A 21,225-nucleotide genomic window follows, 5' to 3' on the forward strand; every position below is an offset into this window, starting at 1 on the left:
AAAGATGGCAGAGGAGAAAAGGGTACCTATAATGTTAAAAAGAAGAAAAGCAACAGGCCTCGAGCATAAGTTGTACGATCTCTAGCTTCTAATGAACATATACACAGACTTGACATTAACACATCATGTCACACTTGCAAGGAAAGCAAGCTACATTGCAGAGAGGAATTCTGTCTGTGTTCAGGGAAGACAGACATTTCTTTCCATTATGGCTTTGTGGAGCATGGGTGGTTTAAGAAAAGAACTCTAATAGCGTGAACTATAATGGTCAAGAGGTACAGAAGACTGATCATTTCTTTCACTCGCCCACACCTCATTGTACTAGTGATATGTTAAGTGCTAGCCACGTGGACCTGGAGAGGAGCCCTCTGAGGCTCACACCCTTGAGCGCTCATTAGCCTACGACTTCCTCCCTGCCTCCCTCCCTTCTCCTCTTCTTCCTTCCTTTCTTCCTCCCTTCCTCTCTCTTTTCCTCCCTCTTCCTCTTCTTCCCTTCCTTCCTTCCTTTTCTACTACACACTGGCTCTATATAACCTTAAGGAAGTTAACTAACTTTTACGTATCTTATTTCCTCATCTTTGAAAACAAGAGGGGGGAAGGGATAATAATGCTTATTTTATAGGGTTATGACAAAGATTACATGAGTCAATAAATGTAAAGAGTTTTATATTTTACAATGAAGAGGTTTACTGTCTCACCAACTGTTAGCTATTTTTACTATATGTGTGAAATATAAAGACAAAATATACAGTTTCGTGACCTCTGAGGAGCTCATAGAATAACTGGGAAAGAAGAAAGGGGATGTCAAAGCAGAAAGAAGTAGAACTTCTCAGCACATCATGTTAATTCCCCTAAAGAGCCTGAATTTACTTTCCTCTGTTAACATCTCCCCTCAGTGCTAAGTGGTGCTGGGGGCTGGGAGGTGGGGTCCAATGAGAGGAAGATTGCTGGATCCCATGCTTTCCTTGATTTCATTCTCTCTCCTCATCATCCGCTATCCCCAACTGTTGCCTTTAGATTTTCAGGTCTTTCTTTTATCACAAACAGCAATAAAACTACACACTGTAGAATGTATATTACAGCTGAAAGAACACAGGATTTTTAGGCAGTATGCCCAGATTTAATTCCCACTTCTACCATTTACTATCTTTGTGCCTTTATCTGCATAAAGGGATAACAACTGAATTTTCCCCTCACAGCGTTGCTTTTCCTGAGGGGAGAGGTGGGGAGGGCAAATGAAACAGATATATTGTAGTACAGAGACACAATCTGAAGAACTCCATCTGACTCCTGATTCTAAGACACACTCGCTGCGCATCTTGAGGAATCTCTGAATTCCATTTTCTTACCAATGAACGAGCTTTGGTAGTAATAACTGAATCACAGAGTTGAGGAAACATCAAATGAAATAAAGGACCTGCAAGTGCTTTGTGAAACGTAAAGTGCAACAGAAATATTACTTGCTATTACTAGCTCTATTCACATAAAACTATTATAAGCCTGTAGTTTGAAAGTTCAATCTGTCATCTTGACAGTTATTAGTCTCACTCTCCCTTGTCAATAAACTGATTTAAGATAGTACAGGGTTAAGCAGAAAAATGGGAGGTGAGGGAGTAGAATAATTAGATTATCTCAATATAAAATAATAGGATTTAAACAATCTTAGTTTTGGAAGGGACCTTATAAGTTGCCTCTCCCTGCCTGATCTAGCCCAATCTTCCACCCAGGGTAGGGATCCCCTAAATAACGCCTGTGCTTTAGTGGTCAGCAAAGCTGACTTCACATTGCATAGAAACTTTGTTCTTTATTGTATTAACTTTCAAGAAATCTCAAAATGTGAAAGAACTGATTTCTCTGACAATTATTTAGGTTTTAAAATTCAAATTGATCTACAGCCCTCAAATCTTTTGGCATTCATCGACCACTCCTTTGGAAATGTCACAAACTTAACTTGGAGGTGATGTTTCTTACTTTGAATTGAATATTGACTGATTACTTTTGAATATTCATAGTTACTTAGATGATCATATTAACTGAGGGACATGGAATCATGTACACTCAGTTCCCTGGAGATCAAGCCAAATACTTCAAAGAAGAACAGATAGAGAATGAAGTTTTATTTTGTTTCGTTTTGTTTTTCTCTCTAAAATGTATTCTTTGATAGTAAAAATATCCTTCCATAGTCAAAATCTATATCTTTGTAAGAACAGACTACTGTTTAATCCACAAAATTAAGCTTTAAAAATACTATAAAATTAGATGAGTAATTTTTTGAATGAGAGTATTAAGTCAAAGAAAATCTCCGTTTCATCTTATTTTTGAGGAATCCAGTTCAGCTATATCTAAAAATGCTTTACATTCTCTTATAAAGCTGGTGTTTCCTAAACAGTTACTTGAACCAAGGCTAGTCACACCCTACATTTTCCCTTTTGGGAACTTTGAGTGCCACTGTCCTCAAATTGCTCAACCTGATGGTGAACAGTAAAACTTGCAGTAAGCACATCTACCTGCTTTAGGAAGCAGCTTGTTTGTGAAACTTCCTGAAATCTCTTCCAAACATTTTCAACTGAATTTTCATCCATGTACCCATTTTAATATTTGTACCCATCCTCTACTTTCTTTCCCTTAGCATCTTTTGTAACTAAGTTATTGGTTGAGATTGAAAAAACAAATGATACAAGTTAATAGCTGCTTTATTCTTCTTCTCATCTGTGGTGGTTACAAGATATTACATCATTTTTCAAAGATGACTCGTATATTTATACCCCTGGCAACTGTTTTTGCATGTATGGTAAGTGTCATACATTATCTGTCCAGTACAGAATGGGAGTTTGGGGTTCATTTCGCTATTCAAGAAATATTTATTGAGAACCCACAGTAAGCCAGGAACTCTTTTAAATCTAAAGATAGAGCAAATGGATAAAAATTCCTGTCCTCATGGTGCCCTCATGTGGGGAAAGTGGCTCACAATCAAAATAAAGAAGCAAAGTGTGTAGCATGTTAGCTGGCATAAGGGAGATTGGTAGTCCCAGATAAAGAGATTACAATTTTAAATAAGGTGTGTATGGAAGGAATCGCCGAGAAGGTAATGGCTAAGGAAAGACCTAAATGAGACAAAGATAAAAGCCATGTAGATCTCTGGGGGGAAGACTATACCACTTAGAGAAAATAGCCTGTGTTGGTGTTGAAGATGGAGCACCCCTAGCGTTTCTGAGGAAGAGTGGGAAGCCAATGTAGCTAGAATAGAGAGAAAAGAGAAGTAGAGAGACCACTGGAGGACTTTGAAGAAAAGAGTTACATGACATGACTAAGGCTTTAACACATTCACTCTGGCTGTCATGTTGAGAATGGACAATACTGAGGCAAGGGCAGAAGAAGACTGACTGGTTAGGAAGTCAATAACAAGAATCCAGATGAAAAATGAGGATGGCTTGGACTAGGTTGATAGCAGTGAACAAGGTAAAAAATAGACAAATTCTAGATACTGTTGGAGGATAAAGCCAATAGGGTTTGCTGATGGAGTGGGTGTGATGAAGAGAAAGGGAGAAGAAGAGACAGGTTGTTCACAATTCTTCTACTGCATTACCTTTCAAAGTGTCATCAAAGATCCCTGTATCACAATCACCCAAAAAACACGTTGAAAGCAATTCCTAGTTCCTTTCTCGGAACTTCTGAATCAGATTCTCTAGAGCAGAGGTTAGCAAACTTGTCCTCTAGAGGGCCAGACAGTAAAAATTTTAGGCTTTGCATATGGTCTCTGTCAAAACTACTCAGTTCTGCTGATACAGCACACAAGCAGCCACAGGCAATGTGTAAATGAATAAGCATGGCTGTGGTCCAATCAAACTTTATGTAAACATTGAAATTTGAATTTCAAATAATTTTCATGTGTCAGAAAATATTCTTTTTTTTTTCCAACTTAAAAAAAAAAACAAATATTTTTAGCTTGGGGGCAGTACAATAACAGGCAATGGGACAGATTTGACCCACCACCAGAGATTGCCAACCCCACTCTAGAGAGCACATCCCAAGAATATGTATTTTTAACATACTCATTAAGTGAATTTTTATGCACAAGAACTTAGAGACTCACTGAGATAAATTTTGAAAGTCATCAGTTCCTTTTTGCTTTGCTTAATTCATTGGTCAAAATAAAGATGGGTCTCATGAATGAAGTAAGAACCAGAATTGACTGAAATAATGGATTAAAAAAAAGATTGTCACTTGCCAATAAGAAAAAAGTTTAGAAAAAAAAAGGGAAAGGAAATTTAAAACGATAACATTGAAGTTATTAATAAGGAAAATTAGGAAATTGGGGAGAGGCTCAAGAACTTATTATTTATAGGAAAACTCCACAGTTTCAAAAAATGCGTTTACCATTAAAAAGGATCAATCAATGATTTGCACGTGACTCCATAAAGGTGAAAGACAGAGGTCACCATATCGATCCAATCCCTTGTTCTACCCAAGCTAAGATACTGTCACTGGTCTTAAGAAAAATATTATTTTGCCATGTGAAAGAATAGTACCTATCGTAATTTGCACTCCACGCACAGAGCTCCTGTCTCCTGTAGGAGCCCTGTATCAGGTCTCAGTTGTTATGGGTTTACAGCATGACATCTCTTTTTCTGTTTTATCATCTAATGCTTCAATTGCTTTTCTTTCTAGTATTGCACACAAATCATAAAATCACATGGGAGAAATAAGATATTTACTTAAACAAACTTGTTAATCATAATCATACTACTGAAATAATGATCATTCTGGGCTTAAAATAATTGATTTTGTTTCTTCATTTGGTTATCTCTCAACTTTATCTCTACTTTGCTGCCACAATCTTTGCTGACAATCTTCTTTGTCTCAAGATTTAACTCACCAAAGTTTTATTTCTGAGACTGAATCAAACAGAAATTGACAATTTTTATTTTAGAGAAAATAATTTTTAATAAACTCAAATGCAGTTTCAAGTCTGAATAGATAGACCTAAAACTATTAGCAAATAGCTTTTGAAGTTTTTAAAGAACTTATTGGTGAAAAAATAATTTCATAAGTATCTAGTGAGCATTATGAAAAAAATGAGTAGTTATGAAAAGAGAAAGGAAATGAAGGGTAAGACAAGACTTCAACTAGGCTACCTCAATAAGGTGTCTTGGTCTCATATGCCTAACTCCTAAAGCTGAAAGATATATTTCTTCAAATTTCTAATAGATTCCTTTATAAACTAATATGAGACATGGTTAATATTATGCCACAGCAATCAATATGCAGTAGGTGCTAAATGAAGGCTATAATAATAATACGAATAATTTTCTAGTGTCTACACTGTGCCAGTCTCATAAAATTTCATGTGAGGCAGGTATTTTTATCTTTATTTTACAGATAAAGAAACAAAATCCCAAAGAAATTCAACATTCTTTGAATTAGAGTTTGGTCTTGGGTCTGTCTGGTGGCAAAGCCTGCACATTTCCTCTATACCCCACCGTCTCGCCAAATGTTTCCCTAGGGGATAATGTTCCTGTCCAGCCACAGACTGAGGAGAGAACGAAGTGGAAAGAAAAGAAAAGAAAAGGTTGCATTGCCTGGAGAGTTGTTTTTCCCTTTCAGTGTGGTATATTGTTTTGATTTTATAATTAACATTCTGCTGATGAGATCGCCCATTGGTGAAGGCTGACGAGTCAGATTTTCCAAGAAAAGCAAGCACTGCAGGAAATAAATTAACCTCTAGGGAAGATGAGGGGCAAGGCTGTCAGTACTCACACAACTGCCTAATAGGAAATGATATTTCAGAATTGTTCAAAGAATGAAATGACTGCGGTTCTTCTTCCAGCATATTCTTAAACATTTAAGCCTTCCAAAAGGAGGGAAATAGGTTGCTATAAAATGAAGAGCAATCTTATAACGTTTTACTTTAGGCTGTCAGTATTTCTAAACTGAAAACAGTATTCCTTGGAAATGTAAGGGAAATTCTACTGGTGTCATTATTTTGTTTACATTATGAAAAATCTGCATTGATGTTAAGTAGAAGAACAAAAGATATACCAGATTTTAGGATTACCAGTTTGAAATTATCCAATATCTTAAACAGTGATTTATTTAGTCCTTAAGAGTAAAAGTAATTATTGTGCTTAGAATTACACATTATCTAGAATAACAGTGAATTACTGAAGTCCACATTTTTTTAAATTGAGAAACAAGGATACATTTTATTATTTCTAAAGTACCAAACTCTTTTTTTTTTGCGGTACGTGGGCGTCTCACTGTTGTGGCCTCTCCCGTTGTGGAGCACAGGCTCCGGACGTGCAGGCCCAGCGGCCATGGCCTACGGACCCAGCCGCTCCGCGGCATGTGGGATCCTCCCGGACCGGGGCACGAACCCGTATCCCCTGCGTCGGCAGGTGGACTCTCAACCAGTGCGCCACCAGGGAAGCCCTAAAATACCAAACTCTTGATAACACATATTCAGTCATTCAGTCAAGGTCTTTAAAATAGAATATTGTCTAATTCTCAAAATAGTTTTAATAGAGAAGTGCCGTATGCTTTGTTTCCCATCATAAAGGAAAATCTGAGGTTTAAACATTAAGATTGAGAGTGCCGTTGTCCCTGTGGTGAGCCACAGCCACCCTCTGACTCTGCAGGAGATCCTCCAACACTAGCAGAAAGCAATGGATCTGATTCAGCTGAGAATCACCAGCAAAAATAGAAGCATTTAACAGAAGAAGCTATTAAACACTGCCCTAGAGAAGGCACTAGTTAAACTAGCGTTATAAAGAAGCCTGGGAGAAACCTTCAAGATGGCGGAGGAGTAAGACGTGGAAATCACCTGCCTGCCCACAAACACATCAGAAATACATCTACATGTGGAACAACTCCTACAGAACATGTACTGAAAGCTGGCAGAAGACCTCAGACTTCCCAAAAGATATATTTTTTTTCCTTTTTCTCTTTTTGTGAGTGTGTATGTGTATGATTCTTTGTGTGATTTTGTCTGTATAGCTTTGCCTTTACCATTTGTCCTAGGGTTCTGTCTGTCCTTTTTTTTTTTTCAGTATAGTTTTTAGTGCTTGTTATAATTGGTGGATTTGTTTTTTGGTTTGGTGGCTCTCTTCTTTCTTTCCTTTTTTTAAAATTACATTTTAATGTTTTTATTTTTAATAATTTTTTCTATTTTAATAAATTTATTTTCTTTCTTTCTTTTTTTCTCACTTTTCTTCTGAGCTGTGTGGCTGACAGGGTCTTGATGCTCTGGCCAGGTGTCAGGCCTATGCCTCTGAGGTGGGAGAGCTGAATTCAGGACACTGGTCCACCAGAGACCTCCCAGCTCCACGTAATACCAAACAGCAAAAGCTCTCCCACAGATCTCCAGCTCAGCACTAAGCCCCAGCTCCATTCAACGACCAGCAAGCTACACTGCTGGACACACTATGCCAAAAAACTAGCAAGACAGGAGCACAACCCCTCCCGTTAGCAGAGAGGCTGCCTAAAATCATAAAAAGGTCACAGACATCCCAAAACACACCACCAGATGTGGTCCTACCCACCAGAAAGACAAGATCCAGCCTCATCAATCAGAACACAGGCACTAGTCCCCTCCATCAGGAAGCCTACACAACCCACTGAAACAACCTTAGCCACTGGGGGCAGACACCAAAAACAACGGGAACTACAAACCTGCACCTGCAAAAAGGAGACCCCAAACACAGTAAGTTAAACAAAATGAGAAGACAGAGAAACACACAGCAGATGAAGGAACAGGGGAAAAATCCACCAGACCAAACAAATGAAGATGAAATAGGCAGTCTACCTGAAAAAGAATTCATAGTAATGATAGTAAAGATGATGCAAAATCTTGGAAATAGAATGGAGAAAATACAAGAAATGTCTAACAAGGACCTACAAGAACTAAAGAGCAAACAAACAATGATGAACAACACAATAAATGAACTTAAAAATTCTCTAGAAGGAATCAATAGCAGAATAACTGAGGCAGAAAACGGATAAGTGACCTGGAAGAAAAAATAGTGGAAATAACTACTACAGAGCAGAATAAAGAAAAAAGAATGAAAAAAACTGAGAACAGTCTTAGAGACCTCTGGGACAACATTAAAGGAACCAACATTCAAATTATAGGGGTCTCAGAAAAAGAAGAGAAAAAGAAAGGGACTGAGAAAATATTTGAAGAGATTATTTCCTATATTCCTGCCCTAATATAGGAAAGGAAATAGTCAATAAAGTCCAGAAAGGGCAGAGAGTTCCATACAGGATAAATCCAAGGGGAAACATGCCAAGACACATATTAATCAAACTATCAAAAATTAAATACAAAGAAAAAATATTAAAAGCAGCATGGGAAAAACAACAAATAACATACCAGGGAATCCCCATAAGGTTAACAGCTGATCTTTCAGCAGAAACTCTGCAAGTCAGAAGAGAGGGGCAGAACATATTTAAAGTGATGAAAGGGAAAAACCTACAACCAATATAACTCTACCCAGGAAGGATCTCATGCAGATTCAACAGAGAAATTAAAACCTTTACAGGAAAGCAAAAGTTAAAAGAATTAAGCACCACCAAACCAGCTTTACAACAAATGCTAAAGGAACTTCTCTGGGCAGGAAACACAACAGAAGGAAACGACCTACAATAACAAACCCAAAACAAATAAGAAAATGGTAATAGGAACATACATATCAATAATTACCTTAAATGTAAATGGATTAAATGCTCCAACCAAAATACATAGACTGGCTGAATGGATACAAAAACAAGAGCTGAATATATGCTGTCTACAAGAGACCCAGTTCAGACCTAGGGACACATACAAACTGAAAGTGAGGGGATGGAAAAAGATATTCCATGCAAATGGAAATCAAAAGAAAGCTGGAGTAGCAATTCTCATATCAGACAAAATAGACTTTAAAACAAAGACTATTACAAGGGACAAAGAAGGACACTGCATAATGATCAAGGGATCAATCCAAGAAGAAGATACAACAATTGTAAATATTTATGCACGCAACATAGGAGCACCTCAACACATAAGGCAAAGGCTAACAGCCATAAAAGGGGAAATCAACAGTAACAGAATCATAGTAGGGGACTTTAACACCCAATTTCACCAATGGACAGATCATCCAAAATGAAAATAAATAAGGAAACACAAGCTTTAAATGATACATTAAACAAGATGGACTTAATTGATATTTATAGGACATTCTATCCAAAAACAACAGAATACACTCTCTTCTCAAGTGCTCATGGAATATTCTCCAGGATAGATGATATCTTGGGTCACAAATCAAGCCTTGGTAAATTTAAGAATATTGAAATCATATCAAGTATCTTTTCTGACCACAACACTATGAGACGAGATATCAATTACAGGAAAAAATCTGTAAAAAATACAAACACATGGAGGCTAAATAATACACTACTAAATAACAAAGAGATCACTGAAGAAATAAAAGAGAAAATCAAAAAATACCTAGACACAAATGACAATGAAAACACAATGACCCGAAACCAATGGGAGGCAGCAAAAGTAGTTTTAAGAGGGAAGTTTATAGCAATACAATCGTACCTCAAGAAACAAGATATTTCTCAAATAAACACCCTAACCTTACACCTAAAACAATCAGAGAAAGAAGGGCAACAACAACAAAAAAAACCCAAAGTGAGCAGAAGGAAAGAAATCATAAATATCAGATGAGAAATAGATGAAAAAAATGATGGAAACAATAGCAAAGATCAATAAAACTAAAAGCTGGTTCTTTGAGAAGATAAACAAAATTGATAAACCATTAGCCAGACTTATCAAGAAAAAAAGGGAGAAGACTCAGATCAATAGAATTAGAAATGAAAAAGGAAAAGTAACAACTAACACTGCAGAAATACAAAGGATCATGAGAGATTACTACAAGCAATGATATGCCAATAAAATGGACAACCTGGAAGAAATGGACAAATTCTTAGAAATGCACAACCTGACAAGACTGAATCAGGAAGAAATAGAAAATATGAACAGACCAATCACAAGCACTGAAATTGAAACTGTGATTAAAAATCTTCCAACAAACCAAAGCCCAGGACCAGATGGCTTCACAGGAGAATTCTATCAAACATTTAGAGAAGAACTAACACTGATCCTTCTCAAACTCTTCCAAAATATAGCAGAGGGAGGAACACTCCCAAACTCATTCTACGAGGCCACCATCACCCTGATACCAAAACCAGACAAAGATGTCACAAGAAAAGAAAACTACAGGCCAATATCACTAATGAACATTGATGCAAAAATCCTCAACAAAATACTAGCAAACAGAATCCAACAGCACATTAAAAGGATCAGACAACATGATCAAGTGGGGTTTATCCCAGGATGCAAGGATTCTTCAATATACGCAAACCAATCAATGTGATACACCATATTAACTAACTGAAGAATAAAAACCACAAGATCATCTCAATAGAGGCAGAAAAAGCTTTCAACAAAATTCAACAGTCATTTATGATAAAAAACCCTCCAGAAAGTAGGCATAGAGGGAACTTACCTCAACATAATAAAGGTCATAGATGACAAACCCACAGCCAGCATCGTTCTCAATGGTGAAAAACTGAAACCATTTCCTCTAAGATCAGGAACAAGACAAGGTTGCCCACTCTCACCACTCTTATTCAACATAGTTTTGGAAGTTTTAGCCACAGCAATTAGAGAAGAAAAAGAAATAAAAGGAATCCAAATCAGAAAAGTAGAAGTAAAGCTGTCACTGTTTGCAGATGACATGATACTATACATAGAGAATCCTAAAGATGCTACCAGAAAACTACTAGAGCTAATCAATGAATTTGGTAAAGTAACAGGATACATAATTAATGCACAGAAATTTCTTCCATTCCTATATACTAATGATGAAAAATCTGAAAGAGAAATTAAGGAAACACTCTCATTTACCATTGCAACAAAAAGAATAAAATACCTTTTGTCTACCTAAGGAGACAAAAAACCTGTATGCAGAAAACTGTAAGACACTGATGAAAGAAATTAAAGACCATACAAACAGATGGAGAGATATACCACGTTCTTGGATTGGAAGAATCAACACTGTGAAAATGATTATACTACCCAAAGCAATCTACAGATTCAATGCAATCCCTAACAAACTACCAATGGCATTTTTCACAGATCTAGAACAAAAGTTTTCACAATTTGTATGGAAACACAAAAGACCACGAATAGCCAAAGCAATCTTGAGAAAGAAAAATAGAGCTGGAGGAATCAGGCTCCCAGACTTCAGACTATACTACAAAGCTATGGTAATCAAGATAATATGGTACTGGCACAAAAACAGAAATATATATCAATGAAAGGATATATAGGATAGGATAGAAAGGATAGAAAGCCCAGAGATAAACCCACGCACATATGGTTACCTTATGTTTGATAAAGGAAGCAAGAATATACAATGGAGAAAAGACAGCCTCTTCCATAAGTGGTGCTGGGAAAACTGGACAGCTACATGTAAAAGTATGAAATTAGAACACTCCCTAACACCATACACAAAAATAAACTCAAAATGGATTAAAGACCTAAATGTAAGACTAGACATTATAAAACTCTTAGAGGAAAACATAGGCAGAACACTCTTTGACATAAATCACAGCAAGATCCTTTGTGACCCACCTCCTAGAGAAAGGGAAATAAAAACAAAAATAAACAAATGGGACCTAATGAAACTTAAAAGCTTTTGCACAGCAAAGGAAAATATAAATGAGACGAAAATACAACCCTCAAAACAGGAGAAAATATTTGCAGATGAAGCAACTGACAAAGGATTAATCTCCAAAATATACACGCAGCTCATGCAGCTCAATATCAGAAAAATAAACAACCCAATCCAAAAATGGGCAGAAGACCTAAATAGACATTTCTCCAAAGAAGGTATAGAGATTGCCAACAAACACATGAAAGAATGCTCAACATCACTAATCATCAGAGAAATGCAAGTCAAAACTACAATGAGGTGTCACCTCACACCAGTCGGAATGGCCATCATCAAAAAATCTACAAACAATAAACACTGAAGAGGGTGTGGAGAAAAGGGAACCCTCTTGCACTGTTGGTGGGAATGTAAATTGATACAGCCACTATGGAGAACATTGCGGAGGTTCCTCAATAAACTAAAGATAGAACTACCATATGACCCAGCAATCCCACTACTGGGCATATACTCTGAGAAAACATAATTCAAAAGGAGTCATGTACCACAATGTTCATTGCAGCTCTATTTACAATAGCCAGGACATGGAAGCAACCTAAGTGTCCATCGACAGATGAATGGATAAAGAAGATGTGACACATATATACAATGGAATATTACTCAGCCATAAAAAGAAATGAAATTGAGTTATATGTAGTGAGGTGGAAGGACCTAGTCTGTCATACGGAATGAAGTAAGTCAGAAAGAGAAAAACAAATACCGTATGCTAACACATATATATGGAATCGAAAAGAAAAAAAATGTTTCTGAAGAACCTAGGGGCAGGACAGGAATAAAGATGCAGATGTACAGAATGGACTTGAGGACACAGGGAGGGGAAAGGGGAAGCTGGGATGAAGTGAGAGATTGGTATGGACTTATATATACTACCAAATGTAAAATAGCTAGTGGGAAGCAGCTGCATAGCACAGGGAGATCAACTCGGTGCTTTGTGACCACCTAGAGGGATGGGATAGGGAGGGTAGGAGGGAGATGCAAGAGGGTGGAGATATGGGATATATGTATATGTATAGCTGATTCACTTTGTTATAAAGCAGAAACTAACACACCATTGTAAAGCAATTATACTCCAATAAAGATGTTAAAAAATAAAAATAAGATTGAATTAAAGCTCAGTATGAAGACTTCTTTACCTTCCTATAAATGCATTCTTTCTTTCTAGCTTCCATCTTGACCTCGGTGAAGAGCTTTTCCATGGAGCTTGTTTCCTGTTACCTGTTTAATTTACCATAATAAGAATGTCCCTAAATGTCGTGAATCATTTCTATGTGGGTCTTATTTACAGGTGAACAACAGCGCCATGACTCTATGATATCAGAATAGGCCATGTAATCACATGCTTTCAGAATTGACACAAAAATTGGCACAAAAATTTCCTGGAGTACCTCTTATTTTGATGAGGGAAATATAACTCAGAAAAATAAAATGGCCTGTGAAAGACTGCACATCTAGGATGTACAGAGCTGGGACTAGACCTTATGGTACCCGCTTTTGTTTTCTGGCCCAGGGGTCTTCTCACTACTTGACAGGTCTAATTAATGGAGGATGAGTCTAAAGATGTAAGAATAATTAGAATATAGTGGAAGCTTCAAAAGCAAGGAAATTCCATTAGAGAATGTTGATCAGGAGAGTATAAAATTTACTAAGTAGAGAACATTTATGTAGAGTAAAACCAAATAGGTATATTTTAAAAGATTATCCTTTCTGGCAAAGATCGCAGTTTCTAGATAGACACATAAAGAGGAAAAAAGAAGATGGCCTTCTATTTAGCCAGTCAGATCACCAGAAGCAATCTCTGCAATTAATGTGTGACCTACATAATAACCAGATCCTTCTCACAACTAAATGATAATCCTCTGATACCAAATGACTTTGCCCTGGGCTAAAGGAAGTCACCTTGCCCACAGTCATGCCCCCTTCTCAAAGGCAGCTGCTTCCAAAGATCGACTGAAGCAGGGGCTATAAAAACCTGGTCCCCTCGCCTTAATACAAGACAACTCTGAAGAGCCACGCCAGCTCCAGAGCTCCCTGTGTGATCAGCTGAGGTCTTTCCTGTGACTCTATTATGATTTCACTTCTCCCTCTGTTCAGACCTGCTTTCGTTCCTCTGCCTTATGTGTTGTTCCTGAGAGTACTTCTCAATAAACTTTCCACTTGCAAGTTCATCCTGGGAACTGGACATAAAACAAACAGCTTAAAACAAACATTTGCACTTAACACGTCATCTACCAACAACAGCACTGTCACTGATTAAACAGGGAAGCTCTGTGCTCTTCCTGAGCTACCGCAGCTGAGTTAAGGAGGGGAAGGGGTCCATTAGGGAGGCTCAGGGCTTCCATGTCTCTGCACAATAGTATTGTTTCTTAGACTCAGAGGACTCAGTGACTCATCTCCAAAAGAGTTCTAATCACTTCCCATATCCATAGAATTCATAGAGGCCATGAAATTCCCAAGAGGATACAGTTCTCAAAAGAAAAAAGTACAGACAGAAACTCAGAGACTGCAAGAGCCACATCAGGTGGTCACAGCCAGCACTTTGCAAAATATACTGTCAGGAAGCACATTTTTCCTTGGCCATCAACTCATAAATATGCAGAAGTTAATTAGCATAGCTATGATTCAACTGGAGTTTATTATGTACTATACTAACTTTAACCTATTTTATCTAATGTAGTTGTCAAAATAGCCTATGGTGTAGCGCTATTACTAACCCAAGTTTACAAATAAGGAGATAGAGACATGGTACACAGCTGGCGAGTAAGGGAGCCAAGGTTTAAACCCAGCAGTCTTAAGTTCAGACTCCAAAAGTTAACCACTTAATCATCCTACTTTTAAAGAACTGTTCTTTTAGTAATTTATGGACAAAACAACGTGCAGACTTAATAACAATGTTCCCCAAATAAGACATGGGCCTGTTGAGCAACCAGAGTGAATCAGGGACCCAGAGAGGAAGGTCACCCATGAGATCTGGTGAAGCATTTTCACCAGCTTCTTAACTGAAGAGGAGCTGGGACTGACAGCACCAATCCTGAGGTAGAGTTTCCTGTGCTCCTGGCTTCAACAGAGCAAACTCTCATTAGATAACATGTGTTCAGCCATTTACAGCGAATCTTCTAGTTGTCTACGGTGAATTTCAAAATGAAGACTTCCCTTTAGTATAATTATTAGATACATATCTGAAATGGTTCCACTTCATCTAACTGAAAGAATAAGGTCTGGGTGTCTAGAAGGAGCAAAACTGGAGATGCAGCTCCCCTGTCTTAATACGGTTTTTTTGTTTTGTTCTGCTTTGTTTTCTCTGTGATACGCCACAGAGCCTCTAAAACTGCCATTTTCATCCAAAGAGAATTTAGGAAATGACTGACTTATGTCTCAAATTTAAAAAGAGGAGAAAGCTCAGAAAGAGTATGATTTGCTTATCCTGAACTCCAAGGTGGTTGATGAATATTCACAGATGAGCTATCCATTCCAAGGACAGTAAATGTGAAGTACAGATCAAAAGAGCGTTTTTTTAATGAAGAAAATATATAATATTCCACAAGAAAAAAATGAGTTTTGAAGAATTATATTTCTGCTTTACTTTTGTATTTTTATGTATGGAATTGTCATTCAATTATAACTCATAATGAAGATAGACTCTATAATTTATTGTAATTTCAAATGGGAAAGCAAGTGAAAATATTGCCCAGATCCACATACTAGGTAATTTTTAAATAAATACATGTTGAAATTAATGTAAGAAAGGAGATTTCACTTTACTCTCTTGAGTAAAGTTAGTAAGTCTTACTACTAACCATCACTACTAAGTGATGGTTAGTAGAACCATCACTTTAATTTCAGGTGCTCTTTTTTTCTTAAACCATCACTAATAGGCAATAGGTTCAAAGCAGTTTCTGCCCTGGTCTGTAACATACTCTGCACTATTCATTCAGAGCACAAACTTGGGGCTGTCACATAGCATCCCAGGAAGATGCACACACAGGGGAAGATCAGATAATAAGTTTTTCTATGATTGAAACAAAAACTTTGATCTCAGCAATTGTATTATCTGGTACCTTTTAGGATCCATAATCTTAAGGAAAAAATAGTTTCCAATGAATTAATAATAGCCTGAGACTCAACACAGTGCAGTAATTTTCACTGCAGTAGCTGTTTCTTGTATAGTCACACTTGGTTAGTATTTGAAATTTGGAGGAATTGCAATGTGCATGGTTTTCAAAGCCCTTTACAGAATTTCATTTTTATCATTCAGAAAGAGTCAATGAAAAGGTAATAAGAAAAGCTCTATGGGATATTTTTATAGGAGTGTCAGAAGCCAGTAAGTTAACTACATGAAAGAACCCAAATTGTACAGTTTCAGCAGAAACACTTCAGAGACTTTATATGTAGTATTTTAACTTTTACATGCCCTGGGAGGAAAAAAGAGTGCTGGCTACAAAATCAAATAAGGAGGGGAAAAGAAAAAATCATATGCTTAAGAATAATTACAGTTTCAACTTATCTACAAATGAAATGTGAAGTTTTAAAGATAAAGTATAATGATATTGAGCTTCTTTGGTGTGTTTAAAATATTGCCAAGAAAGAAAATTCTCATTTCCCGTGCTAACTCATCCAAGATTTCCACAATATGGAAGTTAGTCTGGGTAGCTTAATTGAATGATATCAACTTCTCCACAAGTCCATTTTCTCTTGTTTTGCTTTTAGTAGAGATGAAAAATATCAGATCGCCATCTCTATAAACTAAACTATTATAATTCAGGTCTGCATTAGGTCACTCATCTGACACTTTTAAAATTAAAAGCATCTCAATTATTTTGACCTCTTCTCAAGCCATTAAACCTTCTTGTTAATTTCAGCAAACATTTACACATATTATTGTCATGATAATAAAAGCAATATTAAAATAGAACACTTCCTTGGCCATGAAAACCATAAATGAGAAGAAAAATCTAATAACAGCAAACAATGAACAGACCTATCATCAATATGAGTGCTTGATACTATGCTTCACTTAAAACTAAATTTCAGTGAGATTCGCAGGTCAGGTCCATCACTTTGACTAAGTCACATAGTCCAAATAAAATGGCAGTAAGAAGCTGTACATTGTGCATCTGTCATAAAGGCAGTTAAAACCAATATCATGTGGCTTAACAGACCTGTGCTTGCACTGGTGCCTGCTACTGCAGTTTTCCCAGTCTTTCTCTTATCTTTCTCCAGATCAGCCAAATCATTTTGACAACCAACTGGTACTTTGGAATCCAGGCCAGCTTGACTTGAGTGCAGTTTCTTGGATCTGTCTACATGGAGACTCTGAAATGACATAGGCCGGGTGATTGATTTCACAAGTAAATTATCAGTCCAAACTAAATGTTTCCCAGAGGTAGGACAAGGATAAACATTTATCATGTGGCAAGTTATTTCTGTATATCTGAAACAGAACATTCTATATGTCAGAGTGAGTTACAGATTATATCTTCATCAACCTATTTTGGTAATCTAGGTGTTGAATTTTTTAGGCAATCTTAGTGACTAAAGTAAGAAGTCATCTCAGACATAGAATATCATCTTCAGAGACCATTTGTGTATATTACTTTCTTCTTGTGGAGCTTATAAAATATTTTTATTTACAACTTTTTCACTCAGTTTTTATTCTTATAGTTTAGTAATCCAGCATTTCATTACATATTACATAATTATTTATTATATAATGAACAGGATTCATTTTGTATTATCTGTACCTTTTATATTATAAAACTAATCATAATATTTACTTTAAAATAACCCACAATTTTACCAGCGTTATCCAAATTTGATAAAGCTCCTCTAGTCAATTTTAGAATGATAATTCATCCTAACAATGAATTATTAAGGCAAAACATCAATGGACTCTAAAACACATCTCACATATAAGAAATGTCATAGTGTTTGATGTAGTACTGACATATTGTATTCTTCAAAAGAATCATCATATAGGAGCAAACACTAAAGACGTAAAAAGGAAATTGAACTTTCAGCACATTGCTTCATAGCGAAATTCAGAATAGAAGTTTTTCAGTTTGAATCTGATTACAAAATATTCAGATTCATAGAGTCAAAAGTAGCCAGTGAATTTTGGCCATCCACACTAGCCATTTTGGTTCACTGAAGGATAGCATAATGAACAACTTTCCTTAAGTTTCTCTTATAGACTGTGTACAGCATTAAATTCATTAAATATTCATTAAAAGCTTGAATCAAAGGCTTTTAAAGCTTGGAAAGAGCCAATAAGGAAATTAGGGTCCAGAATGATTAAACAATTTACCCAAATTAACAGAATGAACAGTGCCACGCCTCAGGGATATGTCTCCCATCCCTTAGTCCAGTGCTCTTCCCATCACTCTGTGATCCATTTGTTCATTTATTCATTCAATGTGGTGGACCAGTTGCATCCATGGCCCCAATTCTTCACTTCTCTCTGTATACATGTCCTTTCTGTGTAATCTTGCAGTACCCTCCTACTGTGACTTTTGACTTGTTCATGTGACTTTTTCTGGACCAACGGAATATTGACACATGTGACACAGAGAGTTGAAAGATGCTTGCATAATTGGTTTTGCTCATTCTTGCCCTTCCCCTGTGCCATGAGAACATGCCTAGACTAGTCTTCTGGAGGTTGAGCAGGACAGAAAACAGAATCATGTTACCCTAGTCATCCAAGCTAAGACAACCAACAGCCAGAAGAGACTCAGGTATTTGGGCAAACCCAACCCAGATCAGCTAAAACTAATTCAGGTCAGCTGAACCCCAGAGCCTCATGAAAAATGTGTTTTTTACTGGGTGCCTCTAAGTTTTTCTGGTGAGTATGCAGCATTGCGTGGTGATAGATAACTGGCACATCCAACAATCATTTATATATAGTATCCCAGATACTAGGAGTATTGTGAGAATATAAATATAAATATAACTTAGTCTCTAAATTGTTCAACTACAATTTCTTAAACTGTTTAAGCAGAGAATTAAGAGTGTGGTAAGTCATTTGTAGATAATTCTCAAATTCCTTCTTAAATGACAAAAGATGGAATCCTGATGGTACTACCAGGGACAACTCAAAAGATCAGTTTGAATGTTGATATTAACTAGAACTAACCCACTACACTTGTTTACATTTGACTCATCCACAGCCCACAGAAAGCTAAGTCCATCACTTGATATGAATTTTTAAATTTATTGTCAAGCATGTACTACCACATAGCTTTGAAAAAAAATACTTTTCCTGAGTTTGAATTAGATACTTTGGAAAAAGTATTATTATTTCAAGTTATTAGATGAGTATTAAATCATAGTTTCTCAATACTGAGCAATAAACTAGATTAAAGAAGGAATGTAGCTTCCTGCTTTTTCATACCAAATTCAATTGATGATATTAAGTGAGGAATTGAATGATATTAAGTGAGGAATTGAAATGTTAGAAAAAGTTCATGCAAATTATGTAATTTATAGTATATCCCAGACTTCAGAGAAGAAACGCAGAATTTAAATAAAATTGTTAAACCTGAAAGCTTAACATGAAAGGTTGAGGAGAGAAAATGAACTCTTGGTCAGAATGGATCAAGTATTGCAAAGGCCTGGTGCTTCTTGGTGCAAACCTCTGGCAGGTTGGACATTTTATTTTATTTTTTTTCTCTCCTTTTTTTTTTTTTTCTTTTTAACATGTTTATTGGAGTAAAATTGCTTTACAATGGTGTGTTAGTTTCTGCTTTATAACAAAGTGAATCAGCTATACATATACATATATCCCCATATCTCCTCCCTCTTGTGTCTCCCTCCCACCCTCCCTATCCCACCCCTCTAGGTGGACACAAAGGACCGAACTGATCTCCCTGTGCTATGTGGCTGCTTCCCACTAGCTATTTTACATTTGGTAGTGTATATATGTCCATGCCACTCTCTCACTTTGTCCCAGCTTACTCTTCCCCCTCCCCGTGTCCTCATCTCCATTCTCTATGCCTGTGTCTTTATTCCTGTCCTGCACCTAGGGTCTTCAGAACCATTTTTGGTTTTAGATTCCATATATATGTGTTAGCATATGGTATTTGTTTTTCTCTTTCTGACTTACTTCACTCTGTATGACAGACTCTAGGCCCATCCACCTCACTACAAATAACTCAATTTCGTTTCTTTTCATGGCAGAGTAATATTCCATTGTATATATGTGCCACATCTTCTTTATCCATTCATCTGTCAATGGACACTTAGGTTGCTTCCATGAGGTTGGACATTTTATAATATTAGCATTTAATGCTAATATTAGCCTATTAGCATTTCAACAATTAAAAATCCCACTTTGCTAGAGGTAGTCCCCACATTTTGGTCTCCTCTAGTGAAGCTCTGTCAGGCTTTCCAGGCTCTTCTTTGCTTTAGTTATTACAGCCAAGCTCCTGTTCCCAGGCCCCAGTGAAGCAGTCATCTCTTAAGCTACTAACCCTGACACGTTTTCTAATCCTTATTTCCTTAGCCCTTCCCTCCAGGTCCCTGAGTCTTCAAACCATCTCCAGGTATTGATTTTCTGCTACAATAAAATTCCCATAATGCTCCATTTTTTACTGCCAATTGCTCTCCACTGAGCACCAGTTCCCCGCCCCACCCCATCTCCCACTCTGCCCCCATCTCTCTCTCCCTCTCTTCTCTTCTCTCCTATCTCTCAGATTCTTCCACTGTGCCTTTGGAAATTTCACCGCATACTTAACTTTCTTTCAGAACATTTCCTCTACCTTCCAACCTTGACTAAAATTCCACTCTCCATTGAGGACAGCACTTCTGTAGCAAATGAAGATGGCTGCTTATTCCTCAACACCCTAGATACCCTCAGGCTGATGATACTCTGGCACCTAGTGCTGTCCATTGCATCCTTAACTCCTTTCAAAAAATCCCTGCTGCTTTGACATTCTTGCCATCTAGCTATGCACTATCTCCTTTATTGTTGGTATCATTTACCTACTAATCTCTAGTCACAATTCATCCTTCATAAAAAGACTGGATTATTGTTTTCTCTTCTAGCCCCATGATCCTGAATGATGTTCACATCTACACAAACATTCCATTCAACACCTTGACTGGATCTCCTTATTACAAATGAACTTTTCATTTCTCTACCTTAGCCTTTCACGCCCAGAGTCAAGTCTGAAACCTGACATAACCTGAACATTTTCCACTTTCAAAATCACTAAATGTCCTCCTCTCTCACCTAATCTCCTGTCCTCAAGTAGAGTGTCTCTCTCTCTCTACTACAGCGAATGCTCTCACTTCCTAGAGTGCTCTCACCAAGACTATACTTGGATCTCATTAGGACCTCAGATCCACTAGTGTTCTAGAATCTTTTCCTTTTTTTCTCTACATAGCACCCATCCTAGTTCTAAAACTTAAGTCTGGTCTGTAATCTGTCAGACTTTACCTTTTTCCCATCAGCAGTGTA

The 21,225-nt window shown here is 37.0% G+C and overlaps 1 protein-coding gene across 1 annotated transcript in view; it reads right to left on the reverse strand.

The window, feature by feature from the left end:
- Positions 1–21,225, reverse strand: part of THEMIS (thymocyte selection associated) — a 162,516-nt gene that overhangs the window by 2,153 nt on the left and 139,138 nt on the right. Inside the window, exon 5 of the mRNA XM_019951938.3 lies at positions 16,931–17,084. Within this exon, the coding sequence (XP_019807497.1) occupies positions 16,931–17,084 (154 nt within the window). The remainder of the gene's footprint in view (positions 1–16,930; positions 17,085–21,225) is intronic.

This window comes from Tursiops truncatus, chromosome 12 (genome assembly GCF_011762595.2).
Source record: "Tursiops truncatus isolate mTurTru1 chromosome 12, mTurTru1.mat.Y, whole genome shotgun sequence".
Taxonomy (NCBI): domain Eukaryota; kingdom Metazoa; phylum Chordata; class Mammalia; order Artiodactyla; family Delphinidae; genus Tursiops; species Tursiops truncatus.